This window comes from Podarcis gaigeae (assembly GCF_964106915.1).
Source record: "Podarcis gaigeae genome assembly, chromosome: 10".
Lineage (NCBI taxonomy): Eukaryota > Metazoa > Chordata > Lepidosauria > Squamata > Lacertidae > Podarcis > Podarcis gaigeae.
The window spans coordinates 48,892,636-48,917,605 of record NC_139686.1 but is presented as its reverse complement, the minus strand read 5'-3'; the positions used below and the strand labels follow the sequence as shown (position 1 = coordinate 48,917,605).

At 41.5% G+C, this 24,970-nt stretch overlaps 1 protein-coding gene across 2 annotated transcripts in view; it reads right to left on the bottom strand.

The window, feature by feature from the left end:
• The window catches only part of NELL2 (neural EGFL like 2), a 111,973-nt gene that overhangs the window by 34,184 nt on the left and 52,819 nt on the right, over positions 1-24,970 (bottom strand). For both annotated transcript variants that reach the window (XM_083699170.1, XM_083699171.1), the window contains exons 10-13: positions 23,799-23,890; positions 22,168-22,270; positions 16,914-17,042; positions 11,966-12,091 (exon numbers count right to left, since the gene is read on the bottom strand). In XM_083699170.1, coding sequence (XP_083555296.1) covers positions 11,966-12,091; positions 16,914-17,042; positions 22,168-22,270; positions 23,799-23,890 — 450 coding nt within the window. The remainder of the gene's footprint in view (positions 1-11,965; positions 12,092-16,913; positions 17,043-22,167; positions 22,271-23,798; positions 23,891-24,970) is intronic.

Here is a 24,970-nt window from a genome sequence, read left to right as displayed (position 1 = left end):
CATAATGATATGGTCAGAACATTTGATCTTGCAAGCCTTTATTTAGTCTTTAGCAAACTATATTAAAGAACTTCTGTTTTTGATTTCTGAAGTACACAGTTTAATTACTTTCACCTCAGCATGTATAACTATATTGCTATTCATAAAATTACCTAGCTACCTCAGTAATCTTGTTTCACTATATGACTTGGTGACCTCCAGCAACCATGAACTCCACAGGCTGCCTCTGTGCAGGAAAAAGAAGTGTTTATATAGGATCAAGCTATTAGGAAAGAAAGAGAAGTCACAACTTTGACAATGAGGGCTATGGACATTGGCTATGCTACAGAATTAAACAGATAGTCTTGGCTACTTTTTATCATCATCTTAAGGCTATTGAAATCTAGCTGGGTTCTCTTTTCATGTAATATATCCCATTCGGTGGACTAGTTGGTCTGGTGAAATTTTGTTACCTTTTCTTCCATTGCCAGACTGTCTTGTGTAGATGTGCAAAGACATGGAGGAGCGCAGAATTGCAGGTGGTCTTTAATATATTTATTGCAAGGCAAAGGCCTTGAGCTAGAAATGGCAGCTTTGAAATTCAATCATATTTTAAGCTCAGCTGATTCAATTCTCAGCTGTTCTCTTCCACCCTGGTGCCTGGGGAGCTGTAATCCTATAGCATTACTGGACCATGGCAACTCAGGTAAAGCCAAATCTATAAGCTTCTGCTCACAATGATCATAATCTTAAAAGGACCCCTTTGCCCAAATTTAGAGGTTATTCAAAGGGGCACCTTTGCCCATATGAACTTCCTTAACCTATAAGGTTGTCTTCCCAGGCTCTGTTATCTAGTCTCCCTTTACATCAGACTTGTTTGGTGAGTATCAGACACAGAGCCTTTTTATGGATGCACTTCAATTATGGAATTTCCTGCCTGGGAAAAAACATTGTAGTAAAGAAGTAAAACTGGAAATGAGACAGGGAGTGCAGGTGGTTCACTGGGGTGTCCAAGGTAAAAGGAAAAGGCTATTAATTTTGTTAAAGTCATTTTCATTCCTGTCACTCTGCATTGAAATGTTGTCCTCCATCTCTGCTACAAACCTCAGAAGGGGGGGGGGTGAATGAAAATGAGATGTGGTGGATTAAAGACTAATGACTCTCCTCCCCTACCTTTTACTGTACTTGTTTTTGTCTTTATGGCTTGCTTAGGAGAGCAAATAGTGTGAGATTTAAGGTGACTTCCATTCAGCACTGGGCTGCCATGCCCCAACAACCATTCACTAGCTTAAATAACAACCTGAGAAGCCTTGATGGTTGTCTGGGACAAACAGGATGCATTTTACAGGGACAGGAGGGATCTTATCAATAAATGAGAAGATTGCAAAACTATTTGGCATATGCTTACTTATAAGTAAGTCCCACTTAGTTAAGTTACACTTGCTTCCTAGTGGGCTGCAATTCTAAACTTATTTATCTGGGAGGTAGGCTGACATCTTCCTTGGGAGTAACAGCCATTGAATATTGCAGGGGGCTTCCTTCTAAGCCAGCATTCACAGGGTTATGCTGGAGTGGCCAAAGCCTATCCATGTTCTTCTTGGTAAGAATGCATAGGACTGTGTCTTGAAGCAATCAAAACTACTCACTTCCAGCTTTTACATTCTCCTTGCTGCCATGCATCTAACTGCCAAATGTGCATTAATTAAACAGGTAAAGCTTTTTTTAGATAAGCAGACAGAGCTGGTGCTACCATTAGGCAAAGCGATTCCCTGCCTTGGATGCCTAAATAACTTGGCCAGCTTTCAGTACTATGTGCCTGGACAATTTACCAGGGTTATGGGTCGGGAATGCAAGTGTCTGCCTGCACCTATCTATGTACCTTGTCCACATCCTTGAACTAACTGAAATTCTTCCAATGTAACTGGACAATACATTACTTCCTTGTTATTGATTTGGGCTAAACACGAGGGTTGGGAACTAATGCACACATCTAGCTTGACCTTTAGTTACATGCATAGAAATAGAACTTGCACCTAAATTGTTTCCTATGAACTACAGCTTTCGAGAAGATCAAGTATGGTTTATTTGCTCCTATGAAATAATATGTTTTTCAGTGATTCTCAGCCTTGGTATAAAAAGGGTTAGGCATTCACAGCTTTTAAAATGGAATTTTCCTCAAAATATACACCACCATCGAAGTAACCACTCTAACAGCTAAATAATGCAACAGAGAGGGGAAAGAGAGAAGACACTCTTTTTTTTTTTTAATGCTGCAGTGCTCTGGGAAGGGAGCCCATCCATTTTTTACTATACTGCTGTAATGGAATTCTCAGGAGAAAGATGCTTTCTTAAAGATTTCAGGTTGAGTAGACAGTCAGATGCAATAGCTTTATTGCCACAAAAATAGCCAACATTGTTTTTCCAGGCCAAAATTATTGGGTGCACGGTGCTTTTACTAGTATATTAGTACAATATATCACGTTCCTAACAGAGTCACACTTAAGGTATTGCTTATTCAGGGATGGATGGGGACAACGAGTAAAGGGCTGATTTAAATTTCTGCCACATATAGGTATATTTCGATGCTTACATGAAGAAATAATTAACTTTATCACTGAGTGATCATATGGATTCCTGAAGGCATTGTCTAAATTTAAAGCAAAGATCACATTTAAATTAAAGCTGCTTAAAACATAATGCTTGTTGACAGCCTATTTGGATCACATAATGATATAGAGCACATAATAACGCTGCAGAGTTAATGAAGTGGTTGCGTTTCCATTAAATGTCTAATACAAACTGCACTCTGCATTTGCTTCGCAGCATTCACTTTGAGTGATGCACCTAATATGCTTTCCACATCGCTTCTGAGAAAGCTGTTCAGATGACCAAGGACATTGTTTCCAAACAAAGATAGTATATATTGGTAAGATCTGATCCTAAAATTTACTGGACCAAGAGCTTAGCATACAGATATCCAATCTTGCACCCCCTGAACATATCTCGCCAACAAATGGCAGGCCAAATGGGGAGGCCAGGCAGGCCAAATTTGTCCTGTGAGACAGAGGTTACTCACCACTGCTTTAGGTAAACCCTTTTCCTGCTTCAAGCCTCCCTATGCCTCTAAAGCACATTTATTTTCTTTCTTTTTTCAGAACTAATCAGGAACTCTCAGTAAAGAGGCTCTTTGCCATTGCCTCTTTAAGGAACACAAGACTGTATCTCTATTTCAAAAGCATTTTTTGGTGAATTCAAAAGGAACCCAGGGGCAATCAGATGTGGAAAGGGGAGTTCACCTTGGGGTCAGATAACCAGCCACTATTTTTGACAGGTGGAAAGGTTACCTTTACAAGCTAACTCCCTGTTGCTCAGCGTCTATAAGCCTTGCCTATGACTGTGAACTTAAGAACCACCCTACTGGATCAAAGCAAAGGTCATTTATAGTCCAACATCTTGTTCTCACAGAGGATAACCAGATGCCAATGGGAGGCTTGCAAGCTAGACCTGAGTGCAAAAGCACTTTCACCACTTGTGGTTCCCAGTAATTGCTCTTCAGAGGCATATTGCCTCCAACAGTGGAGATACAACATAGTCAGCAGGCCAGAAGGCATTCATAGCCCTATACACTGTAAATTGGCCTAATCTTTTAAAGCATAGATAGGCAAACTAAGGCCCGGGGGCTGAATCCAGTCCAATCGCCTTCTCAATCTGGCCCATGGATGGTCCAGGAATCAGCGTGTTTTTACATGAGTAGAATGTGTCCTTTTATTTAAAATGTATCTCTGGGTTATTTGTGGGGCCTGCCTGGTGTTTTTACATGAGTAGAATGTGTCCTTTTATTTAAAATGTATCTCTGGGTTATTTGTGGGGCCTGCTTGGTGTTTTTACATGAGTAGAATGTGTGTTTTTATTTAAAATGCATCTCTGGGTTATTTGTGGGGCATAGGAATTTGTTCCCTTTTTTTTCAAAATATAGTCCGGCCCCAGCACAAGGTCTGAGGGACAGTGGACAGGCCCCCTGCTGAAAAAGTTTGCTGACCCCTGTTTTAAAGCTATCCAAGTTAGCAGCTATTGTTGCTGCTGCTGCAATTGTTATTATTACAATTTATTGCCTGCCCTTACTCTAAGGTCCTAGGACAGGTTACAACAATTAAAACACCATGTTAATATTAAAAACGGTTTAAAACAATTAAATTTTCAAAAACAAATAAGTGCACTACAGCTTGTGGGGCTGCATTCCATAGTTTATATTAACACCCACATGAAATGTTTTATTTTTATTTATTAAATTTGTATACAGCCCTATACCTGCAAGTCTCAGGGCGGTTACAACAAAAAATCATAATATAAAAAAACAAAATACATAATAAAAACAAAAACAACACAATAACCCCCACTCTCCCGAACACAGGGCATTGGATGTCAATCAGCCAAAGGCCTGGCTAAAGAGGAACATTTCTGCCTGTTTCCTAAAGGTGTATAATGAAGGCGCCAGGCAAACCTCCCTGGAGAGAACATTCCACAAACGGGGAGGTATTATTGCAATAAAGACATTGAACCTAAAGTAATGCAACATTCTGGCATTTTTATAAAATGAATCTAATTTTATTCAAAAAGGAAGGCGGAAGTGTGAGAATATTTGTTTTTCACATTTATCTAATTCCTTAGTCTCAGAATTATTGTCAGTCCAGTAACTGTATCAATTACATTGTTAATAGAGGAACAAGCTGCAGAGTACAACAGTGGCAACCTTTGGCAAGTACTCCTTTGAAAGTCGAGGAGTGGTGTCATTCCTTTTCAGTTTTCCATAAACATATGTGCAGATCAATATTTTGCTTGAGAAGAACTGCTTTAAGGAACTCATACTCATCTGTAACCAAGGCCTAAATACACAAAATGATATATTTGCTCTTCTTCATTGATTATTTTTACATTCCATTTTTCTTTCAAGGGAGCAGACAGAATGCTGTGCATGGCTTAGGTGACGAATCAGAAAAAAATCACACCTAAAACCAACCACTGGCTATTCAAGCGAGAAGTAAGAATAAAACCAGAATTAATTTGATTTTGCAGATATTATGCCATGCACTTTCTGTTACCTTCATAGATGTTTTAAAAGAGCATAAATCAAAAACATCAGCAGCATTAAGTGTGTTTTTCATTTTAGGTTTGCATTGCTTTGGAGAATCGGTATTTTAGGATTTAAAGTTTTTTACAAATTGATTCAGTGTCCATTACATTGACTTTGGCAAAGCAATACTGGCTTTGGTGGTCATTGAATTACACTTTTATAACAACACTTCAAAGAAATAAAACTGCAAGACATTTGCAATAATTTGCAGGTTTGGATTTGCATATATGTTCATTAAGAGCAAGCAAGCTATTTCCACAAATTATTTCTAAATCAGGTTTACTGACTATCTCTCAGATAAATTTCAGGGGACAGATGGTGGCACTTGGGGGGGACGACTGTCATCGCGCCACTCCTTGATGTGTAGAGTGCTGCAGGGTGCGATACTCTCCCCAATGCTTTTCAACATCTTTATGCGCCCCCTCACCCAGCTTGTCTGGAGTTTTGGGTTGGGCTGCCATCAGTATGCTGATAACAGACACCCAACTCTATCTGTTGATGGACGGCCATCCTGACTCGGCCCCAGACACACTGATCAGATGTTTGGAAGCTGTGGCCAGATGGTTACGTGGGAGCTGGTTGAAGTTAAATCCTTCGAAGACAGAGGTCCTTTGGCTGGGTCAGGACGATATGGGATTGGGGGGGCAACTCCCATCTCTTGCGGGGGGAGGCACCGTCCGTTAAGAGTTTGGGTGTAATCTTCGACACCTGTTTATAAGCTTTAGTTTCCATTCCCAGAATATTCTGCGAGTTTCCATTAATTATTGTGTAGGCCTCACTAGCAACCTGTAGCAAGACCTGTTTGATACTATGAAGACCTGATGAGCCATGGATATCTGCAATCAATTTTTGCAGAAAGCCAGTAGGCCCCTAAATCCTACGCTATCCCAATGTTTTTAATATGTAGGTAGATATAAGTAATTAAATATGTATGTAACTTTGGCTAAATCAGATCCTAAATTAATTTTCCTGAAATTAATTCTTCTCAGTCCAGGTATTATTTAATATGACATTTTAACAAAATCAATGGCCAAAACAATAAGCAATATTTTATTAATAAACATACACATTGATTAAGCAATGAAAAGCATGAATAAAAATAGGTATCTAAGAGGAAAGTCGTTTTTCCAAGGAATCAATCCAATTAATTTGAGATCTACCTATCTATACAATGTCAGATGTTCTTAGCATTTATCTTCATTACTAAGCTGTGTGAGATTTTCTAAAACCCTGAAGATCAAAGGGGGGAAAGCATGTTGCAGCTGGTAGGTTCATTGCTCAGTGGACTGAAACAGAGCAAATGACACAATTACCTGCTGTAATTACTGTTACTGACAATATATTTCCCCCTGGTGATCACTTTATGAGACTCTGCTTCTTATCTTGTCAGTGCAATCCTAACCTCAACGTGCTTGTAATATCGTTATGCGGATACTGATTTCCTGAAATCCCATTAATTAAAGACCAATACTGATGAAAGCCGTGTAAATTCACTGCTTTTTAAACAAACAAATTCCTATCATTTTAACATCAATTTGCAAGCTAATTAGCTATCATCTATTATCATCTGACATGTCATTGGGGTTATGAACACAAACAATACAAAGACTTTACATGTGAATGAATGGTAAAGACCAAAAAAAAATTAGCTAAACAAATGTTTATGTATAAGAAAAAAATCCTGTTTAAATATGATCTCTCCGTTAAGGTCAAACCATTGTTTATTGTCTCATCATGCTTTCTTAGCTTAGCGCTATTGAATTCAGACAAAATTCTATATATTTATACCAGGAATTGAGAATCTCTGGCCTTCAGATATTGTTGGACTACAACTCCCATCATTCCTGATTATTGGCCATGCTGGCTAAGGCTGATGTGAGTTGGAATCTAACAAAATCTGGAATGTACATATGTTCAAAGTACTTTATACTGAATCCACACATGAACAAAAAAATATTCTAAACAAATTTATCCTCAGAGAGCCAGTGTGTTGTGGGGGTTACAGTTTTTAACTAGGACTTGAGAGGCCAGGGCTCAAATTCCCCCCTCAGCCATGAAGTTTGCTGGATGACTTTTGGCCAGTCACATACCTTCCAACATCCGTTTGATCAATTGAGACACATAATTTTTTGGTCCTGAGCTCTCGTGGAGCCAGCTGATTTGTGCCAGAGCGTAAGACCAAAAACAAGTGTCTTTTGGTCCAGTAAAAGGTAAAGGTAAAGGGACACCTGACCATTAGGTCAAGTCGTGACCGACTCGGGTTGTGATGCTCATCTCGCTTTATTGGCCGAGGGAGCTGGCGTACAGCTTCCAGGTCATGTGGCCAGCATGACTAAGCCACTTCTGGCAAACCAGAGCAGCTCATGGAAATGCTGTTTACCTTCCTGCCAGAGCGGTACCTATTTATCTACTTGCATTTTGATGTGCTTTCAAACTGCTAGGTTGGCAGGAGGAGGGACCAAGCAACAGGAGCTCACCCCGTCGCAGGGATTTGAACCGCCGACCTTCTGATCGACAAGTTCTAGGCTCTGTGGTTTAACCCACAGTGCCACCCATGTCCCTGCTCTGGTGCAAACCAGCTGACTCGTGCCAGAGCACTGGACCAAAAAAACCACCCAGGACATTCCAGGATGTCCCACTCAAAGTGGGATGGTTGAGGGGTATGTAGTTACTGATTTCCTCCAGCTTGCATACAGGGATGTAAGAATAAAAGGCTGGGTATTCAAACCGTGTACTCCACCTTGAGCTCCCCAGAGGAAAGGCAGGATGTAAAGTATAGTAAGTAAACAAATGGCCACAGATTTTTTCTGCCTACAGCTCCACTGGGTTTCTCCTGCCTTCACAGCCTTAGACAGCAGCCCCAGAGCAATATCTATTCCAACTTTGTGCTATCTCTTATCTCAGTCCAGATGGACCTCCACAATACCTTCCTATTTTCTGATGATAGTGTCAGATTTTACGTTTTATGTGTTATGACACATTTCTACACAAAAGGGTACCGGTATCTGAGGGAAACTTTGGAGCATCCTATAGCTTAAGTAGATCACAGTGACTTGTTTTTCTTGCATACATGTCCAAAAGCCCATCTGTTGTGACAGCTAGGAAGTACAAACTTCAGCAGCTCCACTAGTGTGGATATGTAGTCCCAGTCTTGCCACTATCCTGCCTTACTTGTAAACAGTAGGGACACCCAAATGGGCTGCTGCTGATTAACAGGAATGTGTCACCATCATGATCATTGGATTACAATGCTTGAGATGACACACACACACCATTTTTAAATGAACATGAAACCATAATGAAATTAGTACGGGGTTTTATAGCAGTAGAATGTGAAGTAGCATTTGAAGTGTCAGATGAGCACATTTGCCAGAAACTCAGAATAAATTATCAGGCAACTAGTGATCTTTGTTGGCATTTAAAACAGACATTAAGAGATGTCAGAGATAATGAGGCCATATTGTTTAAACGCTGCATTGTTTAACATTAACTGTATGCGAAAACACACTCAATATGAGTTTGAAGGGTCACTTTGCAATTTTATTCTAAAGGACAATAAAAATAAAAATAAAAATGCCACTTCTAACAAATGAAAGCAGTCTGTGTAACAATATCTTAACCAAAGAACTGAAGAACTTATCATACTTTTGTATGCAGCCCCACAACCAAGGGGCTCCCATGCAAAACAAACTGATTCTAAGAATCCGGGTGGCTGCTGAGTAAAAGTACTCATTCAAAAACACCAACCATAAGTTCAGCAGTTTGTGCTAAAGGCTTTCTCTCCACACAAACACACACACATATGTAAATTGTGAGAATTATTACTCCCTTGCAGGTCAACAATACCATTTTTAAAGAATCCATTCAACAGTTACTAATCTAAACAATGTTTCAGTCCTATGATACATTAAAAGTGTATCATTGCACTGGCCAAAGCGTATTATTCTTGCCCTTTTCATTCCTGTTCTCCACAATTTATGCAAGTGTGCACATGGAAAATCTGCTTTTTAAAAAAATTGTCTGCTTTGCTCAAAGCTCTACTCTCCCACTTATAATTATTATTATTTGTCTCACTGGGGGACAGCTGGTTTCTACAGCTCTCACCTTCCCTATTGTGTGCAGATTTATAGGGTGTTCCTTCATTTGGCAAGTACCAGACAGAAGCCCTTAGAGACCTAAACTTGCATTAAAGCTGGCTGTGGCAGTGAACAAGACGGCATCTGGGTTCCAGAACAGCTTGATTAATAGGTATAGGGGCAAAGAGAGCAGGTGTGTTAACAAGACAAAGAAAGAAACAGGTCCCGTTATAATTGGATGCTATAAACAGCTGCTCCCAGCTGCATTTGGGCTTCGGAAGAAAAAATGAAATTAGGAAACATTGGTTTTTAAAAAAATAAATAAAAGGTTTGGGTTTCATAAAAAAAATGGAAGTATGGGGGGGAACCTCTTTGCTTTCCATTAATAATGCTACTAGATTTAACAAAGATTCTATGTTCAGGATTTCATAAGTATAGCATGCTGACTTTTGCAGCTTTTCTGTAGCATAGCAACAAGCTTGGGACCAAGCTAAAAGGCCACCTCTGCAACTGTTCCTGTTCTCAACTATGAAGAACTGTGCATCTGGTTTGACATCATTCACTTTAATATGTTGATGAGGAAGAAGTATATTTATGTAACATTTTTGCAAATGCCACTTTGATGCATTCTGCAAAACATAAGGTCAAAGGCATTCGGTACTCTCAAATGGAACTGCTCTTCCTTTTCAGTAATCATTGTAAACACGGATCGTGGTTGTATTTGTAAATGCTCTCAGTCGTCATTAAGCAAATTGCAGCATAATAGCTGCTTAAAAACTTCTCTTATAATTTAATCTCTTCACAGCCATAACAATTTTATTGTTGTGTTACCAAGATTTATAGTTTATATGAAAATAACTTGCAGTTCGTAACCAAATTTATATTTCAGTTTGAGTTAAGGAACTTCTAATGAGTTCCAACAAACTAACATTTCAAGTGTTGTATTATTTTCATTTCAAGTCACTTATTCAATTCAGCTTATAATTGCTTCTAGGCAGTTTAAAGGAAACAAGTATAGGGTTCAATTTATTGATGGTTTGTGAAACCAGTAAATGAGTTATATATGTTATTAGTTTTCCACAACATATAATTGTGATATCACAGAAACATATCTATGCAATTAAAAGCAAGTATGCAAATAATTTACTAATTGATCTCATGATCTGCACAACTGCAATCTATATGGAACACCACTGTGCCCCTCAGGGCAGACCTATAAAGGACTCGGAATGTTGGTATGAAATGATGACATCATCACACATGCATGATATACAATCTGGTATAACCCAGATAAGGCTATAGTATGCGCATATTCTAGGATTTGTTATATCCCATACTAAACAGGGAGAGTGGGATCCAGGCTTCACCGGGGTCAGGTGGGAACAGCCCTGGATCACCCCACATCAGGCTGCCTGGAGAAACCTGGGGCTGTCAGAAGGAGGGCCATCAGTGAGAAAAAGGAGAGGAAGACAGATTCTGTGTATTCTCTCACAGACCCTAAGCAGGATTGAATCATGTGCTCACCAGTTGGAGAATGGACAACTCAATCATGCTGGTTGCAGGAATCTGCATTGCCATCATGTTTCCACAGAGAATGCTCTGGGGAGGCAGCACACCGCAGGATTGACCCCTCTTACTTCCAGTGTGGACAGGGGAAGAGGAATGAGATGCTGTGTTTCCTTCTGCCTCCCCCCTCCCAATTAAAAACCTAATTAAACATTCGCCCTGCCACCAAGTTGATTTGGGGCTAGATTCACGGTAGCTGTCACTTAGGAAACTTTTTTAATGAACTAACTTTTTTGCTTCCTTTCCAGTGCAGTCCTAACCCCCGCTAGATGGGGTTAAGATAAACTGGAACTGACCCTCCACTAAGCTGCACTCTGTAGAGGACTCTACTGCACCCAACAAGGCAGGAAGCTACCACCAACCTACTTGCACCCTTCACAAGGAGCTGCACTGGCATCCTCTGTCCCTTGCTCCCTTGTCAGAGTAGCCTACATGTATTGCCCCAGCCACCCAGAGCAGTGGAGGAAAGAGCTTGAGAAGCACACACAGGCAGATGGGCTCATAGCCACTCTGAGCCAGAGCTAAGAGGCACAATTTTTGCATCCCCCTGGGCAGGGCCCAACCTAGCCAACCCCAAGGTACACCCCTGGCTACCGGTTGTTCTCCTCAAAACAGGGTGTCTTGGGGCAAAGCAGGCACTGGTGACTTAGAATCTGTTGGATCTAAAGCCATTTGGGCTTTTCAGCTGTGCCAGCCTGGGGGTGTTGCAGCAAAACAAGAAGACAAAAGAGTTCCCACCTTCTGATGTGGCCAGGCCAAACGGCAGGATTTGTGATATGACGGCTATGAAGAAGAAGAAGAAGAAGAAGAAGAAGAAGAAGAAGAAGAAGAAGAAGAAGAAGAAGAAGAAGAGTTTGGATTTGATATCCCGCCTTTCACTCCCTTTAAGGAGTCTCAAAGCGGCTAACATTCTCCTTTCCCTTCCTCCCCCACAACAAACACTCTGTGAGGTGAGTGGGGCTGAGAGACTTCACAGAAGTGTGACTGGCCCAAGGTGCCCCGGCAGCTGCATGTGGAGGAGCGGAGACACGAACCCGGTTCCCCAGATTATGTGACTGCCGCTCTTAACCACTACACCACACTGGCTCTCGACACCGCTCCATTCCACCGCTTCCCATTCAGGAATTAAAAGTGCTGTTATCCATAAGCAAAGCAGCGTTTTCAAAACATTGGAAATATGGAGACTTTTCACTGACTAACTGCTGTTTCTTACCTGTACATGAGTAATCATCAATCCTGATGTAACCTGTTTTGCAGATGCACATGAATGATCCTGGTGTGTTTACACACATGGTATTTTCCCGACAGTAATGCCTTCCTTCAGCACATTCATCAGCATCTGTGGACAGAGCAACGAGGCCAATTGAGCAAGTACTGCTGGGGTTTCCTTTTGTTTACACAGACTAGAAAGCAGCTTGCACACTGGAGCATTTCCCTCTGCCTTTTACATTACTCATAGGATCAGGCTGCAACAACTCAAATCACCAGTTGTGATGCATTGATTCATAGATGCAGCCAGCTTTACCTTTCGCAAAAGCTTTAAAAAATTGTTTTATAATTATGAATATAAGGGAGGGAAACATATCAAAATGCCGTCAGCTACTACTAACAGTGATAACAATGACATTTAATAAAACTATATTTATATTTATTGCTGTTTTAGTGTCATTTACATATAGGTATCTATGCACACACATTAGATTGGTAGACTTTAAAAAGTTTAATTGGCAGATTAATCAAGCAAAGCACCAGTTGATTAATCTGGAGGAAACAGAAATGAAAATTAAGCACATATTTACATGTTGAAACTATTGTATAGTTTCAATTAGAAGATAAAAACTAAAGCATCAAAGATGGTCTTCTAACACTACTTCATACTTCATAATGAAGAGTATTCATTAAGGCAAGATCCATTAAATTTCATGTGTCAATAGTGGTTGTCCACCCCCCCACCCCCATACATACTCACTGTGGACTTTTGTTGTGTTCTACTCTTACAAGGGTCTCCTGTCTCAGGCTCTTATGCCAGGGGTTGGAACCTTATTCTGCCTAAGTGGCACATTCCGGGATGGGCAACCTTCTAGGGGTCACATGGTCTCCCAGGACCAGAAGAGGTATGAAGAGGGTGGAGCAGAGACAGATGCATCAACAGAATCACAGATTGCCTTGGGAGAACCCAGAGGAAGATGAGGCGGCTTAGGCCTTCCCTGTGGGAAGGCAGGGACCTTCAGTCCTCACAACTGCCTCATTGGGGCAAGACATATCAGGAAGAGTTGCTGTGCCCACTAGGCCTGAACTCTTGAGCTCTTTGCTTCTTTGAATAAAGAGTTGTGATGTCATGTGAGTTATTACTGATCTGCTCCTGTCCTTTGTCCCTGATAGCTACAAACACACACACACACACACACACCTCCATACTCCATCTTGGCAAGCAAGATACATTATAACAGTTCAAGGACACATACTGGCTAGATAAAAGCATTCAACGAGGAAAGTACAAAGCAGCAAAAGAAAACCTGCTTGCTGAGTGATTTCATCCATTCACATGATATCAAGCATCCTTTCTGTTCTAGTGGCTGCAACACACAGGGCACTAATGGTTATTGTTCTCTGGGACTGTCTCTGATCACTTGAAGATACCTCAATATAAGCGTACAGTGGTACCTCGGGTTACATACGCTTCAGGTTACATACACTTCAGGTTACAGACTCTGCTAACCCAGAAATATTGCTTCAGGTTAAGAACTTTGCTTCAGGATAAGAACAGAAATCACACTCTGGCGGCGTGGCAGCAGCAGGAGGCCCCATTAGCTAAAGTGGTGCTTCAGGTTAAGAACAGTTTCAGGTTAAGAACGGACCTCCGGAACAAATTAAATACATAACCAGAGGTACCACTGTAAACTGATACATATCTTGCCACTTCTTGCTTCATATCTTCAGCAGCTGACCTTTCCAAAATGCCAAGCTTTGAAGAAATACATGCTCAGTGAGACAGCCATGGTTATTTTGAACTGTGTCTATGCCCCAGGAGGCTGCTCTCCTCTCTAGGTGTAGCATAGGAACACAGGGCTGGGATTCTGGAAACTGAACTCTGCTGTAGTGAATTGTGCACCAGCTTTCAGACTGTGCAGGCATCTATTAGAACCCCTGGCATCACCAACCGTGTCAAGATGCAAGAATCTTTAAATCAATCAGGAATCACAAACTAATATTGAGTGTGAGCTCCTTAGAAATGCATTTTGTGAAGTAGTACAATTCCCCACCCAGCCTTTAAAATAAAATAAAATCCAGCCATCTATTTATTTCAGCTAGTAAATAAAACTTGACCTAATTTTGGAAGATATGGGCAGAAATTTACCACCGGTTGAATGTCCTCATTAAATTTTAAAAGATAACTCTGCACAGCAGTCAGCTGAAAAATGATGTTTATTCTGTCAGAAATATGTACTCAGAATCACCATAAACCTTTAAAAAGACATCAGTAAAACAATCACCCTGCCTCCCATTATAAAGGACAAATTTGTCAAGTTATACTGTACTACATAGAACAAATGGGGTTTCTAACAGCATAGAGATTGCCTTCCGAGGTGACACCTCAGCCATCTAGAGTTGGTGCACCTGATGCCTACTGAAATTAATGGCTCAATTCCCATGCAGTGGAGTTTCTATCTATTTTATTTTTAATTAAGACATAACATTGTGAATATCTAAAACAAGCTACTATAGCAACAGTTCTGAAAATGTTTTTCCCCCCTTTGTACAAATTAACAATTGCTTGATGGCACTGTACATAATGGGATTTAGATTCACCTTCTTATGATCTGTAGTATGAGAAAGCAAGAGATTGTGCCAGATTACAAGTAGCTGTTAAAAAATGGAAGGGGCAAATTTATTCACAGCACCTAATTAGCCAAGGAGGCAGGTGAATACAGATGTTGCCTTAGAAGATATGACAGCTAACAGCAAGAAAAACAGAAGTGGGCATTTAATAACAAGGAGCTCTCAACAAGGTAATCAGAAGTAGGGATGCAGTAGAAATTTGGTTCAATTTATATTTAATTGAACAGAAACATAGCTATCCTCTGACATTCACAGTTCTCCAATTTTTGAAACGAAATACCCCAGCCAAAGAAATTGTACAAAAGTACATAGGTCAGGGGAAAGTTTCCACAAAAATGGATATTTAGTGAAAATAACATAGAACAATGCACACTATTAGGAGAAATGGCTTGCAAAAATGTTTATAATATGTAATATATATAATACGTAAGATTGCATATTGAAATGTGTATTAGCAGAAATGTACATTAAAATAATGAACAGAAAATACTGAACAGAAAGCAATGTGAAAATATACACTGAAAATATAAGGAACTGGGGGAAACCAAAATTGCCCAATTTGTCCATTCTGTTCAGAAACTAGAGCTAATGAAAGTTATGGTACTAAATATAACTTATTATACCAACTTCAAATCATCCAGATTTTCTGGGAGAAATTCCAACTTAAATAAATAAATAAGACATGCTCCTATGCAAATATCCTTAGGATCATGTGCTGATTTTTTTGAGATTTCGTGATGCAATCCTTTTAAAAACGCCAACAAGAATTTCAAAACCATGAATAAATTATCAACTCTACAGGTGATACAAGTCTTGCCAGTGTTTCCATTGGAATGTTTGATTTACCTCTCATCTCTCAAACACGGCATCTTTAGAAAATGCTTCATTAGTGGAAAAATAGGTTTACCATTTGCCTTCATGGCTGGCATCAAGCACATTCCTTCTATTATTATTAACTATCTCAACAGCCACAAACAATTATAACTGCATAATATAGACCACAAACAGTGCAGCCCTATGTAGAGATACTCAGAAGTGAACTTCAGCTTTACAGTGCAGAAAGCATTTTGACAGTGACTACAACTGCAGCCTCTGGGTATCCAGATGTTGCAGATCCAGATGTTGCAGAACAGCAGCTTCCATCAGTGCCAACAAACATGGCCAGTGACCATGGATTAAGGGTGTTCAGCAACATGGGGGTGGGGCAAAGGTTTTCTACAACTGCCACAAAAAACCCCAACCTATTCCAGGATTGCAACGATAAAAGCCAATAATTATTTTATTTGTCCTGTAAAGTAAAACCAATTATTTTGTTCATGCTTAGCTACATTTTAATACAGATCTTGCAAATAAAGCTTTCAAATGCAATTATTTTCCAGCTTCACCTGACAAAGTAATTGCTTACAGACTTGTAATTAATGGAGAAGGAAATATTTAGTTACATGCTGTTCTACTTCAGCATGCCCTGCCAGGAGGAAATGGTGGTGGGAAAGGAAGATAATGGATATAACTGCAATGCCTTGGCATTTTTCTATTTCAGAGTATTCAGGTGGCCAAACATAGCAATAATGTTTCTCCATATGATAGCCAAGTATGTGAGAGGTGGTTCGTACAAGCACCTACACAACCACCATATTCAGTATTTGCTGACTCACAGCTGAACTCATTCCATCAGAAGGCATCAGGCAATAACTGGAATGCCTTAGAATGTGCGTCATCTGGCCTTGATCACAAACTGGCCTGAAACTTTGAAAAAACCGTAAAAGCAAAAATGTGCTTTACAGCATATCAGCCTATAGTTGGCCAGTGGCAACCGCCATCTCCCCTCCCCTTTATGGAAACAATGCTACATCTTTTAGATGGGATGTTTGTTATTAAAATGATGCTTACCACAAGATATTTTAATCTATCTCCTGCTGCTTACTTTATACAACTTTTAAGGTAACATAAATATACCTGTGGATTAATTAAGAGGTGTAACAACTCAGGAGGTGTATTAAAATGACACGATATTTGAATTTTAGCTTATCTGAGTGAGATGTGAATGGGAAAAAGTACATACTGTAGTAATATATTAATTTCCAAATCAAGAATTCAGTTGTATTAACATATTACTTTGACACAGATCAGATTATTATTTTTTTAGGAAAGGGAGAACCTTAATTGGAGAGATAATTACTTCAGCTGATTAATATGCTTTAAATTAAATCCCCTGAATTTAATGAGCCCATCACTTTGACAACTTGTGAATTAATACATACTTTTTGCAGTAATCCACACTAATTATTATACCTGAAACAGATTTATTTACAAAGAATTACCTTCACAGTATGCATTGTCCTCTCGGAGAGCTCGGAAACCATCCCGGCAGCTACAGACAGCCCTGTCTTCAAGGTTCCTGCAGAAAGAATTCTCCAAGCACTTGTGTCCTTCAGAGCAAAAGTCATGGCCTAAAAGTAAGTAAAAATGATGCTTAGAAACGCTAAACAACTGAAGTAGGCTATTCAGTTCCTTCTGAATTCAGCAGCACAATTCCAACTAATTTTAACCTTCTAGGATTGAAGCTTACGTATATCCATTCGTTGTCTTTCTTGGGCCACATGGCCATTTCTGTATTTGCGTGTCGAGACCCCGCAGCCACCACCTCATTGGAAATAACTCACACAAGGACACAGATATTAGGTTTATGTTATTGGGCAAATTTTGGCCACAACTTTATTGAATTACAGAATGTGAGCGGTATTGGCTTAGGCATTGAATGGACCCAACTATATCTGACTCCTGCCCATGTGCAGGAAGTCCGGTAAGGGTAAACCAAGGGGGAGCCCTGTCGATGCGAACCAACTCAAGCTCCTCCTGGTATTCCCATCAGGGTCGTGTCAAGGCCCTAGTCCCCAACCGGGCTTCAGACAAGATCAGCACCCCTGGATTCCTTTAATGGAATACCCTTAAGCATGGAGGGGCAGGTGATGGCCACACCTCCCCTCCCCCACACAAGGTCAAACAATGCCTAACCGCAACCCTAACAAAGTTGTGACGATTGCTATGAGGTAGGCGAAAACCAAGTGGTCAGTGCCAATTTGCCAAGTGGAAAAAAATCCTACCAGGCCCTTTGGACAACCAAGGCGACCAACCGAGGTCCATAGCAAGGCCAGTGCCTAACCTGCGAAATAGGGAGGAAGGGAGGGTGATTGAGGGAGCGAGCCAAAGAGGAAGTCCTCTGGCTCGCTCCTCAGTTTAAACTGTCCTAACCACGCCCCCCCCCCAACCAGCAGATTGGCTGGCTGGGATCTGACGTGGCCGGGATCCCCAGGCAACGGGGGGGGGGGGGCAAAGTCCTCCACCCCCGGTGGGGAGTGGGTGGCCACGTGGTCCACCACAACTCCTCCCCACTAGGAAGTGGAGCAGATTTTTTAAAAAACTTGTCAAACATATATTCAGTAGTGGCTGCCAGGACAGGGCAGTATTACTCACTTGGCTTTCTAATGGCATTCACTGCTGCTGGGTACTGAGAGTGGAAGAGAGGCAGCAGGGAGCTTGGTGTGGTGAAGATGCAGCAGCTGAACCATTCCACACCATACCAAACTCCCCACTGCCTCCAGCTCCTCTCACTTTCCCTCTTGGTACCTGACAGCAACACTCGACACTGAGAAGCCAAGTGAGCAACAATGCCCCACCAGCTGCTATATGAATTTTGCTTTTGATACTTAGAGCCTAGCACCTCATCAGCAGGACCGGTGAGTAGTTTCTTCCTCAACAACCATTATAGTTTACAACCTCTCTCATTTTCAAGTACTTAGGAGCAGTGTTTGCCAACATGGTGCCCTCCAGGTTTTCTAGACCACAACTCCCATTAGCCCCAGCTAACAGAGCACTGAGACCTGCAGGTATAGGGCGGTATACAAATTTAAAAAATAATAATAATGGTCCAAAACTACACAGGTTGGCAAAGGCTAACTTGATTATGATTATCAAAACACTTGAACTGGTGGTTGCCACCGTGAGAACTAAACCAAGGCTTCTAAAGCTCAAGAGGAAAATTTATGTTCAATTGACCCAGATCAATGCTATCATCATTATAATCTAAAAGGTAAAAAAGGTAAAGGACCCCGGACAGTCAGGTCCAGTCAAAGGCAACTATGGGGTTGTGGCGCTCATCTCACTTTCAGGCCAAGGGAGCCAGTGTTTGTCCACAGACAACTTTCCAGGTCATGTGGCCAGCATGGCTAAGCCACTTCTGGTGCGACAGAACATCATGACAGAAACCAGAGTGCATGGAAACTCTGTTTACCTTCCTGTCGCAGCAGTACCTATTTATCTACTTGCACTGGCCTGCTTTCGAACTGTTAAGTTGGCAGGAGTTGGGACAGAGCAATGGGAGCTCACTCCATTATGTGGATTCAAACCGCTGACCTTCTGATCTGCAAGCCCAAGAGGCTCAGTGGTTTAGACTACAGCACCATCCGTGTCGGGTATATAATCTAGTTAAATAGCATAGGTGAATTCAACTATCTGTCTTTAATTAACAGTTACCACCTCTTGACAATGGCCAACGCTAAAGAGAAATGTAATAGTTTTAGTGTTTTGAAGTGCAAGGCACCAGTTTTAAGCCTTATCCAGCCATAAATCTCCGAGGGCATTCATGGGCAAGTCACTATGGGCAAATGCAGAAAACATTTATGGGGGGGGTGTAACTTATGGGTAGTATGCATGTGATGTCACCTGTAACATCCTTCTAAGTGGTGCATTCTCTTTCCTCCCGCCTCTTACATTCCTGGATTTCTCATTGTGTTCAAATGTTCAGTAAAATGGTCCTCAACACTTGGAAGGATGTGACAGCCATGGTCAGTGCAAGTGATTCACAAGCAGAAATTGTCAGCTGCCATTGTGGGACAATAACATTGCTTACCAGAAATGACTTGGAAGCTGTATGTTGTCTGCCCAGCCACCTCCTGTGCTCCTCAGCAGGGGTAGCCAGCTAATTAGTAGTTAATTCTGAAGCAAGAATGTCTACTAAGAGCCATTCTTTGTTCCCAATCTGTATGTCACCCTCAGCATTTATGGCTTTTCTATTTGCTTATGAATAGCAGTATTTGGTCCTATGGCAGCCTTTGTCCTGCTCTGTCTTCCCTTACAAAGGAGCCCTGGTTAAGGACAAAGTATTAGCCTTAGGCTAGAATTTTCCCGGCTTCTATCAGTTTGTGTCAGAACCTGAGCATCACAGGAGATGGCGGTTACATTTTCATTATTGATCAATATGCTCCTTGTGGCTATGCGGCACTATGAGAGAGCAAGTACAGGAGATTAATTATATACTAATTTAGGCTTTCAGAGATAAGATCTGTAGGCAGCTCCTGACAGGCAAATTCAAGCTGCCCCACACACAGACAGACATGGGAATGTTCTGATAACAAGCATGAAACCTGCCAATTACACTTCTCAAGCCTGTGTGGTCTCCATGAATAATCAAGAAATATCATAATGAACATATCCCTCGGAGCCATTTAAATAATTTAAATCCATCCATGAAAATGTCCTTTTGAGTTTATTTCAATAGATAGGATAGCCAAGATCTTATCCAGTTTCTGTCACATTCTTTCATTTAATTTTTATGTCTGATTTCACTAATTACATACTTGGTGCCTGGATAACCCAGGAACCGAATGTGGCTTTCTTTTTCGAAACACAGGTATATGGTGAAACCCAGGAGACTGGGAACTTGTTTCATATTTGCTATTAGAAAAACCAGAAGTGTGTGTGTGAGAGAGAGGGGGGGGGAGAGAGATGCAACTGTTCACAGCTTTGAAGGAACCAATATCGCCCTGGATGAGAACAGCAGACAAGAAAACCCCAGAGAATACCTTTATCTTTTACCCTGCATTGCAAATCAGGGCACACACCATCTGTTCAAAGTGCCATGTGATAAATGTGAGACTATAATCCTCCGTATTCCTTTAACTCTCTGTAGTGAACAACATTAAAGTGGGAATTCAGTGTTCTATCAGCAAACCAAACCATGTTAACTGATAAAGCAACTACAGCTATTATGAAGTACACACAATCAGCCACGATCACAGCCCAGCAGGAACAGCATGGAAGCGATCCATATGTTCCCTACTATTTCGGTAACTGCAACAGTCCTGCTTCTAGCAGCTGGAACATGGAAGGATGCCATTTTCAGCAATCCCACCCCCTCCTGGAGCCCCCCCTCTAAATCTGCTCCAGTGGATTGGGGGACCCCCACACACAGGGGGTTGGAGAGTGCTGCAGGAGTGGGGGGGGGGAGGCCACAAATTGCTTTCTTCCCCGTTCTGCTGACAGATTCCCTTCCATCCTCAGACCGTCACCGGCTTATACTTTTCAAAGGGATTTTTTCAAAAGGGTACCTATGTTAGTATATTGACGCAGCAACAAAACAGGGCGGGTATCATGGCACTTTGAAGATTCATAGATCTATTGTGGCATAAACGTTTGCTCGTTTTATCAGATGCATGAGAAGTTTTTCATTTTTCAGCATTCCCACGGTCACCATGCTCAAAGCAGTTGTGGCGGCAAGCAGCTGCTGCAGCTGCCCAGGAACTGTAGAGGCCTGAGAAGTGACTTCCATGTGCAGAGGCATGCAACTCTGATACTAGGAGTGGGTGGGAGGGCTATTTAAGCCCACCTCATTCTTCTGGCATCCTCTTCATTCTGTTGGCTACCTATCCTCCCACCCTATAGACAGTGCAGGCATTGGCTAGTTGTTTTGGGGGCGCTGAGGGTGGATTTTTTGCTAGTGAGTGGATTGGCCTTGCTGGACTGCTTGTTTTGCCTGCTCTGTACTGATGTGGTAGCCTGGAACTTAAAGGAGGGATAGTCTTTAAAGAGGTTACTTGACCACATTATAAGGTAGGGATGCGGGTGGCGCTGTGGGTTAAACCACAGAGCCTAGGGCTTGCCGATCAGAAGGTCAGTGGTTCGAATCCCCACGACGGGGTGAGCTCCTGTTGCTCGGTCCCTGCTCCTGCCAACCTAGCAGTTCGAAAGCATGAAGTGCAAGTAGATAAATAGGTACCACTCCAGCGGGAAGGTAAACAGTGTTTCCGTGCCCTGCTCTGGTTCACCAGAAGCAGCTTAGTCATGCCAATAAAGCTAGATGAGCTTAGTCATGCCAATAAAGGCTAGATGAGCGCCGCAACCCCAGAGTCATCCATGACTGGACCTAATGGTCAGGGGTCCCTTTACCTTTATAAGGTAGGTGCAAGTAGTTGTGATACAGTTTAGGTTTGGCGAGCAACTTCAGGCATCTTTAAGGGTAAGTGGCGTAGTCCTAAGACTTGCCTTCAGGGCTGTGGATCAGGAAGGCCTTTTTACTCACTTGAGAGGGTGATGCTTGAGAGAGAAAGTAGAGGAACCATTCACAGGTTGGCTCACCCACATTCTATTAATTAGATCCCACACCTTGGTTTCCACGTGGAGATTGGTTTTGGGTTAAATGAATAAATATATAAATGTGCCCCAGTTCACTCAATCTTTGTATCTCAGCTGTTCATTTCCCCGCGTGGTTGCAAGAGTAAATTCTTTCATTTGCCTTACCTTTACAAACTTTACAGCAGCTGTTAGATAGGGAGATTTGCTGAGATTCAGGACAGTTCAAGGCGGGACAATCTGACTTTACTATACGTTGCATTTTGTAGTCCTATTGGGGGGGAACGATCAAACCAAATTAAGTGCATATGCAGATTTAAAGCATGCAATAAAAATGCAGCTAGAAAGTGTAAGTTACTCAACAGCCAGGTTTTTTTGTCATCATTCAACTTCATAACAAAATCCATAGGCGCAAAACCATAGAGAAGCAATGAATCAAAATGTTTAATTAAAATACTAAGAATAGTTTCCCTTCTACCCCAAATTGCTGTAATTTTCCTAAAATGTTTTCAAAAAGTTTTTTTTTTAAAGGACAGATGCTTTCATTGATATGGATTACTAGCAGGTTGCTACAGATAGAAGAAACTCAAAACTCATTTTTCTTTCAGAGTTTCTCACAACAATCCAGAAGCTTAAATAAGCTGATCTCAGTTTTATCAATATTCTTCTTTTTCTCTCTCTCTACAAAAGTCAATAGCCATATGTCAGGAAAGTATTGTGTGGAGGAAGAAACTTTGTATAAAATTCAGCTTTAAAGTAAAAGCAAAGGCACTAACAAAATCCCACATTACTCAACCTTTCAATAATTATAATGAAACAATATTACAAAGTTAGTGAAATATTGTACACAATGTGGCTAGGGTGGTGCAGAGCTTATTAGTTAGTTATAATTATAAAGAAGTGAATTATATATATAAGGATCATGTGCCAAATGTGAGAACTTCCTGGTTATTCTGTTCATTTCTACCAGTGATGAGGGAAATGGCAGAGTGGAAGGTGCAGGCTTGAAACTTGCTCTCAATTTTATCCTCAGATAACAGAAATCAAAACAAAACAGGACCGTATCCAACATCCTCTGTCTGCTAGTGTATGGGCCAGGGGTTGGCAACCTAAGGCCCATGGACCACAAGCAGCCCATGGGAGTCGTTTATCTGGCCCATGGACCCCCACTGCCTGCTCAGTCAGCTCCCGTGCGATGCGCTAAACCGGCGCAGAGCAGAGCAGGGACTGCCTCCTGCAACTCTGGCCAGCTTCCCATTGGCTGCAGGAGCTTCCTGCAGCCAATGGGAAGCTGCACACACCTCTGTGCAGGATGGAGCGCTGGAAATAGCATTTGCAAGCACACACTCCAGCCCACCGCAGCGTCTCCAGGACCATGAACCGGCCCAAGCCACAAAAACTTTGCCGACCCTTGGTATGGGCTATCCTGCTGTGTCAGATGAGTTTTAATAATAATGTTCAACAAAAAAATCCTATGCAACAGCTGCAATGGCAAAAACTGTTTGTGCAACTGTTGTACAATATATTGTGCAGCGACATTACCAGCAACCTTATGCATTCTCTTGTTCAATAACACCCCACTTTTCCAAAACATTTGTCTTGCAAAACAAGCATACTACTAAGGGACTTAAACTTACATAGAACCCCATTTTTAAATATATATATATTCAGTTAAGATTGGTATAAAAACTGGCAAAACACATCAAACCTAGAAAGCCACTGCTACCATATTTTTTTTCCGGTTTAACTATGGGTAAGGGCACATTACAAGGAAGAGAATAAGCTAACAGTGATCTTACCTTGCATTCAAACAGAATGCAATCCCCTGAGTTTGAACGTATGGTTTCTCTTTCACCTTCAAAGTATGTTTTGCCTTCAAACACACATATCGCTGCAGAATTGAAAACAGTACAAAACTTTGGTTTAATTTAGGTACACAAGTTTTAACATTAAATACTCTGAGTATATTTCATATTTAAGACACTGGCAGAGCATGCGAGATCATGTAAACTTAGACATCATGTAATGGCCACTTAGAAACATAGGCAATGTAAATTAGATAGAAAAGTGACCGGTTGTGGGATAACTGGGTTCAAGGTCAGAGCATGAATGGGATGCTTTAGAGCTGGACTTCCTATCTGTCTTCATGCGACTCCTCCACGAGAAGTCCAGAGGGTAGCAAGACAAGAAAGGGCCTTGTCTGTGGTGGCTCCCTGTTTGGGGAATGCTTTCCCCAGGGAGGCTCACTTTGGACCTTCTTTACATATCTTTAGGCGTGGCGCCAGGTGAAAATGGTTTCCTTCAAGCAGGCGCTCGGCTGATTTTATGGCTTTTTAAAATGTGTTTGTGGGAGAGGGGATATTAGCCTGCTTCTGGTTTTCATTTTATTGTGTATTATGTGTTCTCATTTTGTATTTTTCATTTGTGAACTGCCCTGCAATCTTCAGGTGAAGGGCAGTATACAAATTTAATACATACTAATAATAAAGCCTCAGCGCCTAGGACTTGCCGATTGAAAGGTCGGCGGTTCGAATCCCTGCGGCGGGGTGCGCTCCCGCTGCTCGGTCCCAGCGCCTGCCAACCTAGCAGTTTGAAAGCACCTCCGGGTGCAAGTAGATAAATAGGGACCGCTTACCAGCGGGAAGGTAAACGGCGTTTCCGTGTGCAGCTCTGGCTCGCCAGATGCAGCTTTGTCACGCTGGCCACGTGACCCGGAAGTGTCTCCGGACAGCGCTGGCCCCTGGCCTCTTAAGTGAGATTGGTGCACAACCCCAGAGTCTGTCAAGACTGGCCCGTACGGGCAGGGGTACCTTTACCTTTACCTTTAATAATAAAGCCAAATCCCAAGATCTTTGAGAATTTCAGTCTTTTCTTGAAAAAGAAATGAAATAGTGGTAATGTTGTTGTTGAAGTTTAAAGCATTTTGGGGTTTTGTTAAAATAAAAAATCTTATACATCCAAGGTAAGTAAC